Source organism: Tamandua tetradactyla, chromosome 14 (assembly GCF_023851605.1).
Source record: "Tamandua tetradactyla isolate mTamTet1 chromosome 14, mTamTet1.pri, whole genome shotgun sequence".
In the NCBI taxonomy this organism is placed as follows: domain Eukaryota; kingdom Metazoa; phylum Chordata; class Mammalia; order Pilosa; family Myrmecophagidae; genus Tamandua; species Tamandua tetradactyla.
The window spans coordinates 78,851,103-78,865,430 of record NC_135340.1 but is presented as its reverse complement, the minus strand read 5'-3'; the positions used below and the strand labels follow the sequence as shown (position 1 = coordinate 78,865,430).

At 40.3% G+C, this 14,328-nt stretch overlaps 1 protein-coding gene across 11 annotated transcripts in view; it reads right to left on the bottom strand.

The window, feature by feature from the left end:
• The window catches only part of TLN2 (talin 2), a 491,250-nt gene that overhangs the window by 212,052 nt on the left and 264,870 nt on the right, over window positions 1–14,328 (bottom strand). For all 11 annotated transcript variants that reach the window (XM_077128095.1, XM_077128103.1, XM_077128097.1 and 8 more), the window contains 4 exons: window positions 6,771–6,943; window positions 4,444–4,541; window positions 3,109–3,238; window positions 2,131–2,283 (listed from right to left, as the gene is read on the bottom strand). In XM_077128095.1, coding sequence (XP_076984210.1) covers window positions 2,131–2,283; window positions 3,109–3,238; window positions 4,444–4,541; window positions 6,771–6,906 — 517 coding nt within the window. In that variant the 5' untranslated portion in view covers window positions 6,907–6,943. The remainder of the gene's footprint in view (window positions 1–2,130; window positions 2,284–3,108; window positions 3,239–4,443; window positions 4,542–6,770; window positions 6,944–14,328) is intronic.

Here is a 14,328-nt window from a genome sequence, read left to right as displayed (position 1 = left end):
ATTTACCAAAACAGCAACTGATTTCTAGAAATCTCATACTGACTTTTAGCTACTTTTTATATTAGAACTATGCTTTTCAACCTTGCAAACTAATTTCACATCCATCATATGACAAACCACAAAGGGAATGAGAGATAACATTTGATGGAGTATATTTGGCCTCATTAGTCCCAGCCATTCTTAAAGTTGGCTCAAACACAACAACTGAGTTTATAATACATACCTTTTCCTTTAGGGAGAAAAAAAGAAATAAGGAAATCAGTGCTCTGTGTTAAGACAATCATATTAGGATTCAAATCAAGAGCAGACAGTTTCATCAAGTGAAATAATTTACAAACTCTGGTCATAATGAGTTACTTCTGACCCAAAGAAGTAAAAAAGAAAATTAAAATAATGGAGGGTAAGGGAGGGAGAACAGAACACTAGGAGGTGAGGATGGCAGAAATGCTGCCCATGGCCCGGCTTGAATGTCACCCATTTTAAGAACTCTCTCCTAAAATCAAGCCTCACAGGAATTGATCCCCCCCTATGTTTTCCAGAGCTCTGAGGCCCACATTCCTCCCTGGGCTTCACACACACTGTGGGTCTATACTTACTACCAGCCTCACCAGATTAGAAGCAACTTCAGCACCAAAAAATGCATTTGATTGATCTCATCTCCCACAGTACTTGGGAGAGTATCATGCAAATATCAATAAATCCTCAGGATTTGTCTACTATAGTATCACTTGGAAAGGAGTACACTACTAGAAATCAAATAAGGAAGAATGGAAAAAGGGTCAAAGGAAACGACAGCTCAACCAAAGATGAATAAACACAATGACAAAAATGACATCTATCAATGCAGCATGGAGCAAGAGCAGTGACAGAAGGGGCAGGAAAGATCCAAGCTGAGGCACGAATTAAGACCCTCTCAGGGGAAGGTTAAGTAGCAAGGTGCACACAGCATGGGCTCTGAGGCATAGGGGTGTACATACTAGCATTTCCGTATATTAACTGCATGGCCTTAGAAAATGACATAACAGAATTATCTTACGATTTTGTAATCCTTAAGAAAATACTGGATATCGACAATGATCATCAATGGTTAACATCACAAAAAAGAGACAACCTGTTACAACTTTCTGATAGTAAGACACAACATCATGGAAAAAAGAGTCTTTATTTTAAAATAAGTATTTATGCACATGCATACACACAAATGTGCACACACACAAATGTGCAAGAAACTGAATAAGCTTCTAGATCTTAGGGCAGAGAAATATGTTAAATGGCAAAACAGGTATAAGTTCAACAAAATTCAGACTGTAGTAAATACCATGTAATTAATCTGATTTCTCCACCAAGAAAATATTGCAAAGAAAAAAATAAAGGAGGTGGAGGGGTAGCCATATTTAAAAGAGTTAAGCAACCTATCATTCAATCTTTTTAGATCCCAGTTCAAACCAGCTGTTAAAAGTTTTTAAAAGACAGTGGAGAAAATGTGAACGTGATTTGTATATCTGATATTGAGGTTTTTTTAAATGAAATGACACAGTCACTGTTTTCCCTTTAGAGTCTTTTTCTTTCACTGACTCAAAAAACAAAATGTTTATAGATGAAATTTTTTTAAATCAAAAGATGACTCCCAGGGGTGTGGACCTTCCTGGCAAGGTGGGAAGGAAATCCTAGAATGAGTTGGAATTTAGCATCAAGGGATTGAGAAAACCTTCTCGACCAAAAGGGGGAAGAGAGAAATGAGACAAAATAAAGTGTCAGTGGCTGAGAGATTCCAGAGTCAAGAGGTTATCCTGGAGGTTACTCTTATGCATTAAATAGATATCACCTGTATAGTTAAGGTGTAATGGAGAGGCTGGAGGGAACTGCCTGAAAATGTAGAGCTGTGTCCCAGTAGCCACGTTTCTTGAAGATGATCATATAATGATACAGCTTTCACAATGTGACTGTGTGATTGTGAAAACCTTGTGTCTGATGCTCCTTTTATCTACCTGATCAGCAGACGAGTAAAACATATGGATTAAAAAAAATAAATAATGGGGGGGGGCTTTCCCTGAGTAATATGGACGAAGCCAGGGGAGTGAGTCTTGGCAAAACAATGTGCCTGTCTGCACTTCCTTCTTAAACACTTACGGTCATCATCCGTGTGAAGCTTGGCCTTTAGCTTTTCCATTTTCCTTTCATCCCTTAACAGTGTCCTATCTTTCTTAAGTGTACCCGTCCCTTCTTCTTTCTTTTCTTCAATAGTTTCTTGGATCAAAGAATATTCTTCGTAGTTCGTTATTCCTAAAAATAAAAATTAGGTTATAAATACAAATGATTGAATCAGTCAACCCCTTTCACCCTGGGGCTTATACACTATTTCAAGAACTCAGTAGTGGCAAAGAACAGAAAGAAGTTTTACTATAGTGAGGGTCAGAGAGACCACCCTGCGGAATATACATCAAAAAACTCTCGCTAAAACGGAGGACTTTAGCTAGTTAAGTCCTACTCAAAATGTCATGTTCAATTCTCTTGTCTAATTCTTGAAAAATAAGGACAAAGTAGAGCTCATGCAAACGAAGCCCAGACAATGTCAAAGAAGAAGTTCCTGAAGGAAGTGGGCCTCCTTTGCATGAAGAGAAAACAAAGGTAGGCAAGGCTATTTTCTGCAAATATCCGAAGGGCTTCGCATAGAAAGGAAGCAGACATGCTCTCTGGGGAGACTAACAGAAGCTACAAGGAAAAAGAGTTGCCCAATAATCAATCACAAAGGCTTTACTATGTGTACTTAAGAAGATTCTAGACAACAGTGATACTTTCATAGAATCCCAGCAATGGGTGGGATACTGAACTGGACAATTTCAGAAACATCATTTTCAATTTGAAAATTTCTTCCATTTTTGGAAGGGAAATAAAAGCTCTCAACTATGACTTGATGGGACCTTCAAATTTTTACAAAACCAGCTGGTGGGTTTGCAAATCAGGAGAATGAACACACTCTCTTGGGGCTGGACAGATATCGGTGGGCTATCAGACACACTGACACATTGCTAGACACCAAATGAGGTGAAGAAAGAAGAAACATGTCATTAAAAAAATCAAAATAAAAAAGCTCATGTGAAAGCTCACCTATCCTGCTGCAAATGGTAACCAAGAGTTCCCCCACCATCTTGGAGTCGTCCACCATCACTGTTTTCACAGATCCATCTAACATCCGGATTTTCTGAGGTCTCTGTTTCTTTTTATATTCCAAAATATCCTAGAGCACAAACCAAGAAACACTGTAGAGTGGCCTTTTCCTGGATCTAGGTGCAACGGTGAATAGGAAAATAGATGACAAATGTGGGCACCTTGTTTTTTTTTAAAGAAGTGAATCTTTCCTATCAGACATCAAAGTTTTCATGGGGGTTGATGCCAATCATATAATACAGAATATCTAGTAGCTAATAATTGCCTTCACAAAGAGTTCTTTAAAATCTGACAGTGAAATTGCAGCCAAAGTAATTTTCATAGCGCACAATCACTAAAAAATGTAAAATGAAAGTCACATATGTTCTTATATGTAGCAGTATGTTTCTCCAATAATCCCTTTTACTGTAAGAAACAGCTTTTACTACACACACAAACACGAACAGAGATATAAATAACATTCCTGTAATTCTTTACAGCAGTGGGGTATGGTTTTATGACAGTGTAAAATATATCTACATATTCTACAATAAAGGCAAAACCAAACAGGGGTAATAAGTTTAAAGGTTATTTTTAATTAAGAGGCTTCTTTTTCACTGCACACCGTAAAAATAAAAGTATGGAAGGGAAAATAAATTGGCATTGCATGCTTTTCTCTTACTTTATGGAATACTGACCACTCTGATATGACCACCCATTCCATGTACCCAAATTTCAGGGCCCTGGGGGTTAAGGTGAACACTAGGCTTAACACTATTTTTACTTATTACCTCTTCCCTGCTTCTATAATACATTCTTTTGCTGTTGTGGTTACTGTTACTAAAAGTTATTAAACTCTCATTTCTAACTTCAAAAACAAAACACTGATTAAATATGTAATTTCTGATTAATTTTAGGATACATTTTAGTTTTCCCTCTGTTCTAACCTTACTTTCCATCACAAGGATACCTCCTACGCACTTACTGGAAGATGCCATTATCTTATCTTGTAACTAACAACAATGTCCAACAATGGCATGTAGAGACCACTTAAAATACTAACCCCAACCCGATTCAGTCTCTCTGTGGAGTTTCAAAGTTCAGACTGGTGGCATTTTCTATCATCACCTGGACAGCCCTTAAAAAGTACATTACAACAACTATAAATAAAATGTCCTTGAGTAAAAGCAGATCACTGGTTCTCTCCTTGTCTTCAAAGTATAATCATGTTGGCTTCTATAGAAGACCCAGGGACAAAAGTGTTGAAAAAAAATAAAAAGGAGACCCGCAGCATACCCCATTTCGCAACATGTAATAATCCAGTGTCCTGCCTGCTTCCAGCCAAATGCCTTTCCTGGGGTCTTCATCCGAAAGGAACAGCCCATAGTCAGAAGCTAGAACATAAAAAGAAAGAGAAATAAAAGACAAAGTGATGGTGATCACTGAGGGCTAGGCCCTGAGCCTGCCGACTTGGCAAGGGAGAAATGTTGCATGTCGACAACACAAGCCATCACTGGGAGGAGAGCAGGTCAAGAGGAATAAGAACTCAGCTGCAAAAGAAATGCCCACAAGCAACGCTCATGTTTCTTAAAACCAGTGGACCAGATGTCACTTCTAAAATTCAGGGGAAACCCAAGAAGAAAACATCTAAATTTCTAATTGAACTTGGCTTTGTTCTTTAGCATTTACTTAAAAAAAAAAACAGTTAAGAACCCACAGAGAATGTCAAGATAGCCACAGAGAAACAAGAAAGTGAATGCTTGAGCTGAGCCCACCGAGGCAAAGGGGGACAGATGGAACCTTTACACCTCAAACGATGCCTCTCATCAGCCATAATGCTACACAGGAATTTCCTGGGAAGTGAAGTCTCCACTCCCCACTACCACCAAATTATGAAAAAAGTTGGAAAATTAAACTCCATGCTCTCCACAGAATTCCCTTAATCCCACTCGGTGCGAGGGGGTGATAGCAGGACAGAAGCAGTATTGCTTCCTGAATACGGACATCTCTCTTCCTTAAAGTAATTCAACAAAACCTCAGAGATTCAGACAAGGGTCAGAGCACCTGCCGTTCAGAAAACAACTTTGAGATCTTTGAAGACTTACAGCATCACCAGAGGTGCAGAGTAATCTGACCAGAAAAAAATGAAGGGAGAAAGATCTGGGAGGAAAATAACAACTAGAAAGGAACAAGAAAATAAGAGCACTAGAAATGACCACATAGCCAGATCATGGAGTAAGGCTGAGGATGTGAGCAAATTTTATTTCTATTTCTGGGTAATCTAGAAACAGCAGAGTATTTTGAGTAATATCAACAATGCTTTTACACCAAAAAAATCTGAGGAGTTTTGTGAGAAACTCTTTTTTTTTTTTTTGAGAAGACCCGTCTCCTAACTCTAATTGCCCTGGATGTTAGGTTTGATTTTTAATCCTCCAATTTTTAAGATAAACTTTATCCCTTTTTCATATTAGAGGCTTGTCAATTTGGGAGTGATCTGAGATTCTTAACTGTCAGTCAACAAAACACTAAACAAGAGAAAGAAATGTAGAGAGGGGACAAAGGGAAAGGAAAATAATGGAAATTGTATGAATGGCTATGTTTAAACTCAGATTGAGTGGCTTGACCAACCATCAAACAAAACATGTACATAAATGCTTCCCTCCGCCCGCCGAAGGTCTGAAGTGAAATATATAAAGCTTCTTCAAAGTGCTTGAAAGAAGACTTGCCCCAGATTCTGAGGGCAGCTGAGCCAGCAGTTCTGGACTTCTCCAGGCTGCTGGCAGTAGAAGGTTTTCACATATGTTAAAGAATAGATATAGTCAATCTGTTTGACTTAGTTAAGAATAGATAAAGCCAATTGTGATAGTTAGATTCAGTTGTCAACTTGGCCAGGTGAAGGCACCTAGTTTTGTTGCTGTGGACATGAACCAATGGTATGTGAACCTCATCTGTTGCTGATTACATCTGCAGTCGGCTAGGAGGCGTGCCTGCTGCAGTGAATGATGTTTGATTTAATTGGCTGGTGCTTAAATGAGAGACTCAACGTAGCACAGCTCAAGTAGCTCAGCATATCTCATTTCAGCAGTTGCAGCTGAGCCCAGGCCTTTGGAGATACAGAAGGAAATCACCCCAAGGAAAGTTGTTGGAACCCAGAGGCCTGGAGAGAAGGCCAGCAGAGATCACCTATGCCTTCCCACATAAGAAAGAACCTCAGTTGAAACTTAGCTACCTTCCCTCTGAAGAACTAATGAAATAAATCCCCGTTTATTAAAAGCCAATCCATCTCTGGTGTGTTGCACTAGCAAACTAGAACACCAATCATTGTTAGAGCAGCTTCATTTATATTTGATTGAGCAAATGAGAGGATACATCATAAAGTGATTATGTAAACTGCTGAGCCCAACCAGAATGACGATGTATCATGACAATGTCAGTTGTAGAAGGGGTCACTGTCATCACAAGCCATGATCATATAGGGAGGAAACAGTGTTCAGTCTAAGATTTTCACATAAAACACACACACACTGGTGGGCTTGCACACCACGCAGAGCCTGTTTCTTAAATTATACAACGATGAACATACTGACTGACACTTTTTAAGAAGCCAACAACCAATGACCTACCTTGGCCAGTTTGGGCCTCAGGTACCCGTTCCCGAATGACTCGACAAGCATCGTACACAGCTGTTGACGGTTCAAACTGCATGGTCTTTACCACATTGCAGTGGCGGACACAGATCTTCAAGGACAGGGCCACCATCTTCTTAGATGGATTTGAAGGCTCTCACTTAGAATTTCTGGAAAACACAAAATGACAAGCCCTGATAGTCACAATTATCATTCGTCTTGAAGAAAAAAATGATGCACTCTGAATCAGCTTTAAAAATGGAAAGAAACTGAATCAGCAATTAAATAGAATGCCTTAAGATAAAAAAAACAATTTAAATAGTAGGCTTCAAGAATGGGATAGAAAGATCAAAGATGATAGTGGAGTTATACAGACAAGGTAGGGTTTAGCAAACACATAGGATTGCTGAATCATATTGATATTACTTTTAGTCTCCAGTATCTTAGAGCAGCTAGAAGTACAAAACTAAAATTGTGAAATTATAACCCATACAAAACTCTGAAATCTGTTTTACAACTGTGCTGGTTTGAAAGGAAGTATGCCCCCTAAGAAAAGCCATGTTTTAATATAAATCTCATTTCTTAAAGGTAGAATAATCCCTATTCAATACTGTATATTTAAAACTGCAATGAGATCATCTCCCTGGTTGATGTGATTTAGTCAAGAGTGGTTGTTAAACTGGATTAGGGGATGACATGTCTCCACCCATTTGAGTGGGTCTTGATTAGTTTCTGAAGTCCTATAAAAGAGGAGAATGAGAGATTCAGAGAGAGTAGAGAATGCTGCAGCACCACGAAGCAGAGAGTCCACCAGCCAGTGATCTTTGGAGATGAAGAAGGAAAACGCCTCCCGGGGAGCTTCATGGAACAGGAAGCCAGGAGAAGAAGCTAGCAGATGACGTCGTGTTCGCCATGTGCCCTTCCAGATGAGAGAGGAGCCCTGACTGTGTTCGCCATGTGCCTTCTCACTTGAGAGAGAAACCCTGAACTTCATCGATCTTCTTGAACCAAGGTATCTTGCCCTGGATGCCTTTGATTGGACATTTCTATAGATTTGTTTTAATTGGGACATTTTCTCAGCCGTAGAACTGTAAACTAGCAACTCATTAAATTACCTCTTGTTAAAAGCCATTCCGTCTCTGGTATATTGCATTCCGGCAGCTAGCAAACTAGAACAACCACCAATTATTGTGATGTGCTTTGAAATTTACTGCTTTTGTGTATATATGTTATTTTTCACAAAAAAAGAAGAAAAAAGTCGATTGTGATGATAAAGAAATATTTATTCCTTCTATCCTCCAATATTTTGGAGCAGTTAGAATGAAAAATCTGAGATGATGGTATGGTAGCCCATGACAAACTCTGGGACTTACCTGTCCTGTAACTACTTGTTGAAGAGTGCTTTGAAAACTATTGCTCTTTTCTTTCTTTGCTTTGTATATATGTTATATTATACAATAAAAAAAAGTTTTAAAAAGTAGGCTTAAAGATTTTTAAATAGGCTTTAAAAGTAAGATGACAGCCTACAGTCTAAGGGCTAACATTATCACAGTGTGGCAAGGAGAACCCTCTGGGAAGGCAGAGTCACAGATGTTCACCAAACCTCCCTTTCAACTGTCCTCCCCTCCTACTTTGGGTTTCAGGAAGGGGGTCCTGTGGAGTGGAATTTCCCAGGTTAACATCCTTAAGGTGAGAGTCACAAGCTATGGATATCCATGGCTGTCTCCTGAAGATACTCTGTCTGTAGTCACAGCACCCCTGGGCCCGTTCCCCGCCAACTCCAGGGTAGGTGTGGGGATGAGGGGAAAGAATCATGAATTTCCCCTTCTCTGTTCCCCAGAAAGCTCCATCATACCATGTACCAGAAGATAGGCCCGGTTCCATCACTAAGAGAATGTGTAAATGTGAACAAGTCTCTTTGGCCACTCTGTGCCTCAATTTCCCCACAAATAAAGTATTAGCCCTTCATAATTCATGAAAGAAGTGAATCTAGGACAATATACAGTCATCACAGATAAGGCCAAAGTGAGCAAACTGTAAACACCAAATACTTCAGACAGCATCATACTCTTTGGGAGTCTCTTAAGTAAAAGACATCGTTCAATTTTTACTTAGTTCAGACAAATTACTAGGAGATTTTGCTTCTCTTCCAGTAATGGTTTTAGAAAATACATAGATTTAGGCTGGGTTTGAACTATTTTATAAGTGCCTTATTTTTAAAATGGAAGTCCAACAATTTAGCACATTTCCTCTGAGGTAGGCACATGGTTTATTTCACGTAGCTATTCTATTTCACAGCCAGAAAATGTACCCCACCCCATGGCCCAACCCAAGCCAGTTTCTATCAAACGCATGTCTTGGGCACAAGCGGGAGGCAAAAAAAAGTTCACTGCTCATTTTCCTTGAGCCTGAAAAACCCTCACAGACTTAACTGGCTGTCTATTAACAAGGCACTGCACAGTTAGCAGCCCAGAGAATCTTTGATGCGGCACAGAAAACATAAATCCATGGGAAGGTCCTACAGCTTTCTTGTCTGTTAATGGAGATAAGACAGGTAGTAAACCTGGACCCCAGCTCCCATTACTCCTCTTTCCCACTTATGAACACAAGTGCTAAGAAGCAGTAGGTAGTCAAAAGGCAGAGAGGACAACAGGCTGATCTGGCCCTAGACTACTAAATGGGTGCCTCTAGGGTCTTGGCTTCACTCCTCATTTGACTGTTGGCTCCCTACAGACAGGTAACTGGGTCATTTGGGCACAGAAGGCATTTTAAAATGAATATTCTGATGTCCAGGGCAAGGTTTACAAACAGTTTCATGAAGCAACTGTTCAGGCTATCCAACTTTAAGGTCATTCTGACCTCTGGTAACATTCTGAATGAGTTTTGTCTGTGGAAATATTTTTTATTTGAGAAATGTCAAGAACACACAGTTCAACAAACAACAGCAGTGTCCACTGGGCATCTCCCAAAACTGAATTAATTTACTACAGTTCGGGTAGTGGTTGGATTGCTGACAAGGCAGGAGTTCAAAACATCTGACAATTTCCACCTACAATATTCATGACTTTTAGAACGATATACACACAGCTTCCCACACCTCTTTTTATAAGCATATTTAACTAACTACCTAACATGGGGAAATAAAATGTAAATTCTAGAGACAAACTGACAAATTTGCTATGATGCAGATTGCTCCATGCACTGGTTTGTCCCCTGAGGCTGGTGGCAATTAGGGGATTCCTGAACCACTGAGATCCGTAAGTGTGGCTGGTGGAGACAGTCAGTGGAGAAGCTACTAGAACTCAGTGTCATCATGGATGCTGTGTACAGGATGCACCAGCAAGGATGGGATGGTCAATCCTTCTGTTCCTTGGAATAGGAAGCAGTGTAGGTGGCACTATGTGAAGGCTACACTTTCCAGGCTAAAATACGGGGCTTTCTGAAGAGAAATGCATGGTCCTTCCAGCAATGCAGAGAGATTCAATGAAAAGGAAAAGTGGAGCCATGACAAGGGGCCAAAAGCAGAATGTAAAAGCAGGACCATAACCAGAAGAGCTCAGAAGGAAGTAAAGATACAGAGGAGACAAGGAGAAAGGGGCAAAGAAAGACTGCAAGAGTAGGGAGATGAAGATGGCTCTCAGGGCAGAGCAGAATCAACAAGGAGGCCAGGGGAAAACGCCACACAGAATTAGAAAGCTGAAAGGAAAGAAAGAAGCAGAAAATATGTGACAGTCAAGGGAAGTATTTATCCAAAATAAGAGGGAAAATGAAGAAGTCATTGGCTGAGGTGGAGAAGACTGCTAGAGGAACAGGTTTGGGTGTGAGCAGTGTAAATTTGTGTAGGATGAATTAAGTGGGGAGCTAGAAGGTTATAGGCAAAGATGGAGATGAAATCATCATATTTAAATCCTTGGCACTAGAAAGGCCACCTAGGGAATGAACAAAGGAGAGAAGAGACCCAAGAGAGGGTAGGTTCTGGAAGAAAGTACACCAAGCAGGAAAGAGGAGTCAGCTAGGCTAAAGGATGATCCTAGGTCAGATAAAATAAGGACTTGAATCTGACAACACTGAAATGTCTTTTAATAGACATTAGAGTTCAGTGGAGGGGTGGGGTCGGTGTCTGGCTGCAGTAGCAGCTTCAGACCCCTCTCCTGAGGAGGCCTGTGGGGAAGGGACATAGGAACAGGCTGACTAAAGCTTTTGAAGTCACACCCCTGCTACCACTACACTACCATCACCAAAATGCATCACCCATATGCTACAAACTCCATATACAAGTATCTACACAGAAATGATTTCTACCTTTTTATGGCCTAGAGACGGTCCCAGGAAAACTAGGGAGACATGCCTTACCACACAGGATCTCGATTCTGGGCCCAGCCCATGGTGTCGCTGTCTAGGTTTATTTGAGAGGGGACGGTTCAGGAAGTCATGTTTCCCAGAAAGAGCACTGGTTGAGGAGTCCGAGGTCCAGGGTCAATCTCAGGCCTCATGATCTCTTGGACCTCTGAGCCCACTACTTCCCCTTTCTGCCCTTCACAGGGTAGGAAACAATCAGCTCCCATGAAAGGAACTTTCCCAAAAAAACACATGATTCTTGGCCAACTATTCCCATCAGATCCCTTGTCTCCTGACCCTAGCACCTCATGACAGAGCCTACCCAACGGGGACAGGGATCTTAGTCCGGGGTAGGTGTTGAACAGGACTAGAAATGCCAGAAGTGCATTACGGGATTCACACTCTCAACTTTCCTACCACCCAAAAACAAGTACCGCGAAAAGCATCAATATTACCACATGGGAACACATTATACAAAAATAAATACATAAAAATACAATCAAAATAAATAAACTCATCATTCTCAGAGAGTACTACACCCTGGTCTAAGACTAAAAGGTGCCAGTTTCTTCTTCTTACTCTTGGTTCCCCATTTTATTATGACTCAATTTTCCCAAGCAGGAAACAAGACTAACAATTTACTTCATGAGAATATTACACGATACAAATCATGCAAAAATGCATAAAAGCAAAAAATGCTTTATAAACTATAAAATGCTTTTTAAAGCAAAATATTTTTTTTCCTTATTATTCGAGATGGTCATCCACACAGGAAAATGTCAATGAGGTCTGAAATAAAAGTACATGGCGACTTCATATCACGCTGCTAAGCTGTTTCTAGAACCATTCACAACAGGTGAGATGCTTGCAAAATGGACATCTGTTTGAATTATCCTTTGGCAAAACTAAAATGAAATGAAAGCATATAGCAACCAAGAAATGCCAACTAAAAAAGGGTATGTTTTTTAACATTTGGGAGATGTCTCACTTAACATCCACTAAAGCCCTGAAAAATGGGGCAGCTTGGAGAACATACCTGGAAAAAGAATTAACCACCCTCCTCCTTAGTGACGTTTTCAGGGCATCACAGCATTGGTACAGCCTGCACTGACACTCATCTCTGCTTTTCTGTAACCTCACCCCTATGCTGATCCCTGCATCTCCAGGCTCTTAATGGTTCAGACTCTTGAGTCTAGGGTTGCTGATCAGGATTTCTTTGCTGGTTCGGCTGCAAAAAAGATCACTTCCAAATTTGTGTAGTTTCTTCCAGTCTTGCTATAGTTTAATCCCTGTCTCTTATTTATGATTCTCTTCACTTCCCTAGTTTTATAATACAATCTTATTGGATCTTTGTTCTTTTTTTTTTTTTTTTTGCAAAAAGACAGGGTATGATAAGGACACGGAATCTTGAAAAGGGTGTGAGATTTTGCTGGTTTCTCCAAGTTAGTGTGATGGCCCAATGTATCCCAGAGTAATATGGTCAGTGAATAAAGATGTATCTGCAAAGTCCCCTTGGGGGGCTGGAGAGAAAGGAAGAAATACTCAACTTCCCATTTGGAAAATTTCTGATATTCTTACAAGCAGTGGGGACAACCAAATCAATAGCCCAAGACCTCGATCTTGGGGTCCACCCTATGAAACTTATTCCTGCAAAGGATCGACTAAGCCTTCTTAAAATTAGGCCTAAGAGTCACCCCCAAAGAACCTCTTTTGTTGTTCAGACATGGCCTCTCTCTCTCTCTAAGCTGACTCGGTAGGTGAACTCACTGCTCTCCCCCACTATGTGAGACATAATTCCCAGGGGTGTAAATCTCCCTGGCAATGTGGGATAGAATTCCCAGGATGAGCCGGGACCCAGCATCAAGGAATTAAGAAAGTCTTTTTGATCAAAAAGGGGAAGAGAGAAATGAGACAAACAAAGTTTCAGTGGCTGAGAGATTTCAAGCAGAGTCAAGAGGTTATCCTGGAGGTTATTCTTGTGCACTATATAGATATCTCTTTTTATAGTTTGTGGTATATTGGAATAGTTAGAGGGAAGCACCTGAAATAGTTGATCTGTATTCCAGTAGCCTTGATTCTTGAAGATGATTGTATAATGACACAGATTTTATAACGTGACTGTGGAATTGTGAAAACCTTGGGTTTATTGCTCCTATTATCCAGGGTATGGGCAGATGAGTAAAAATATATGGATAAAAAATAAATAAATTATAGGGGGGGTCAAAGAGTAAAATAAGTTGGGTAAATGGAAAAAAAAAAAGGTAGGGCATAAATTCATTAAAAAGGCATTATTCTTCATTTTCATAATCTCTTCTCTTTTCATAATATCTGATCATTTTGGCCTGGTTATATATTTGAATGTTACCTGGGCCAACACAAAAACCCTCCTTGTGTGGCATCCTTCACAAGGAGCCAATGAAACCAGTGAGGAGCCAATTGAACCAGTGGTAAAACCCAGACATCCACATTTTGAAATAAAATCCTTTCAGTCCCAGGGAGTTGTAAGCAGCCCAGGATGATGGCAGTAGTACAGGTGCCCAAGTTAAGTCTGGCGCAGCCAGGGACAAACAAGCCCAGCTCCAGCCCAGCCTCTTCCTCTGAGAAACAAATGGCCATCACTGGTCAGGATAAGCAACCACCCCTTGGATACCTGCCCTGATAAGTGAGGGCCACAAGGTGTTCCAGTTCCACCCCTGTTTTACCAGGGAGTGACCTTGTGATGGTTACTAAGCACAATCTGCCTTCTCTTCCTCCTCTGTAAAATGGGGACAATAATAGATCTACCCATTAGGCTGTTGGAGAATTATATGAACTAATATACGGCAAAGGTACACAGAAGGTGCTAAGTAAGTGTTTGATATTACTACTATTTATCGTGGGGATTGGAGAAACACTGGGAGCAGTGTGTATTCAGCTGTCAAATCTGTTTTACTGTTTATTTTGCATCTTTTATGTTCCAGGCATTACAAAAGCATTGGGGAGGGGTTGCGAGGATAGTTCAGTGGTAGAATTCTTGCATGCCATGCGGGAAACTGGGGTTCGATTCCTGGTCCGTGCACTTTCCAAACAAACAAACAAAGAAACCAACAAAAACAAACAAACAAAAAATTCAACAAATGGTGCTGCAATACCGTGATAGTCACATGGGAAAATAATGAAATGTGACTCCACCACACAAAATACAAAAAAAAAAAGTATTAGGGAGCAAAAATAGGCA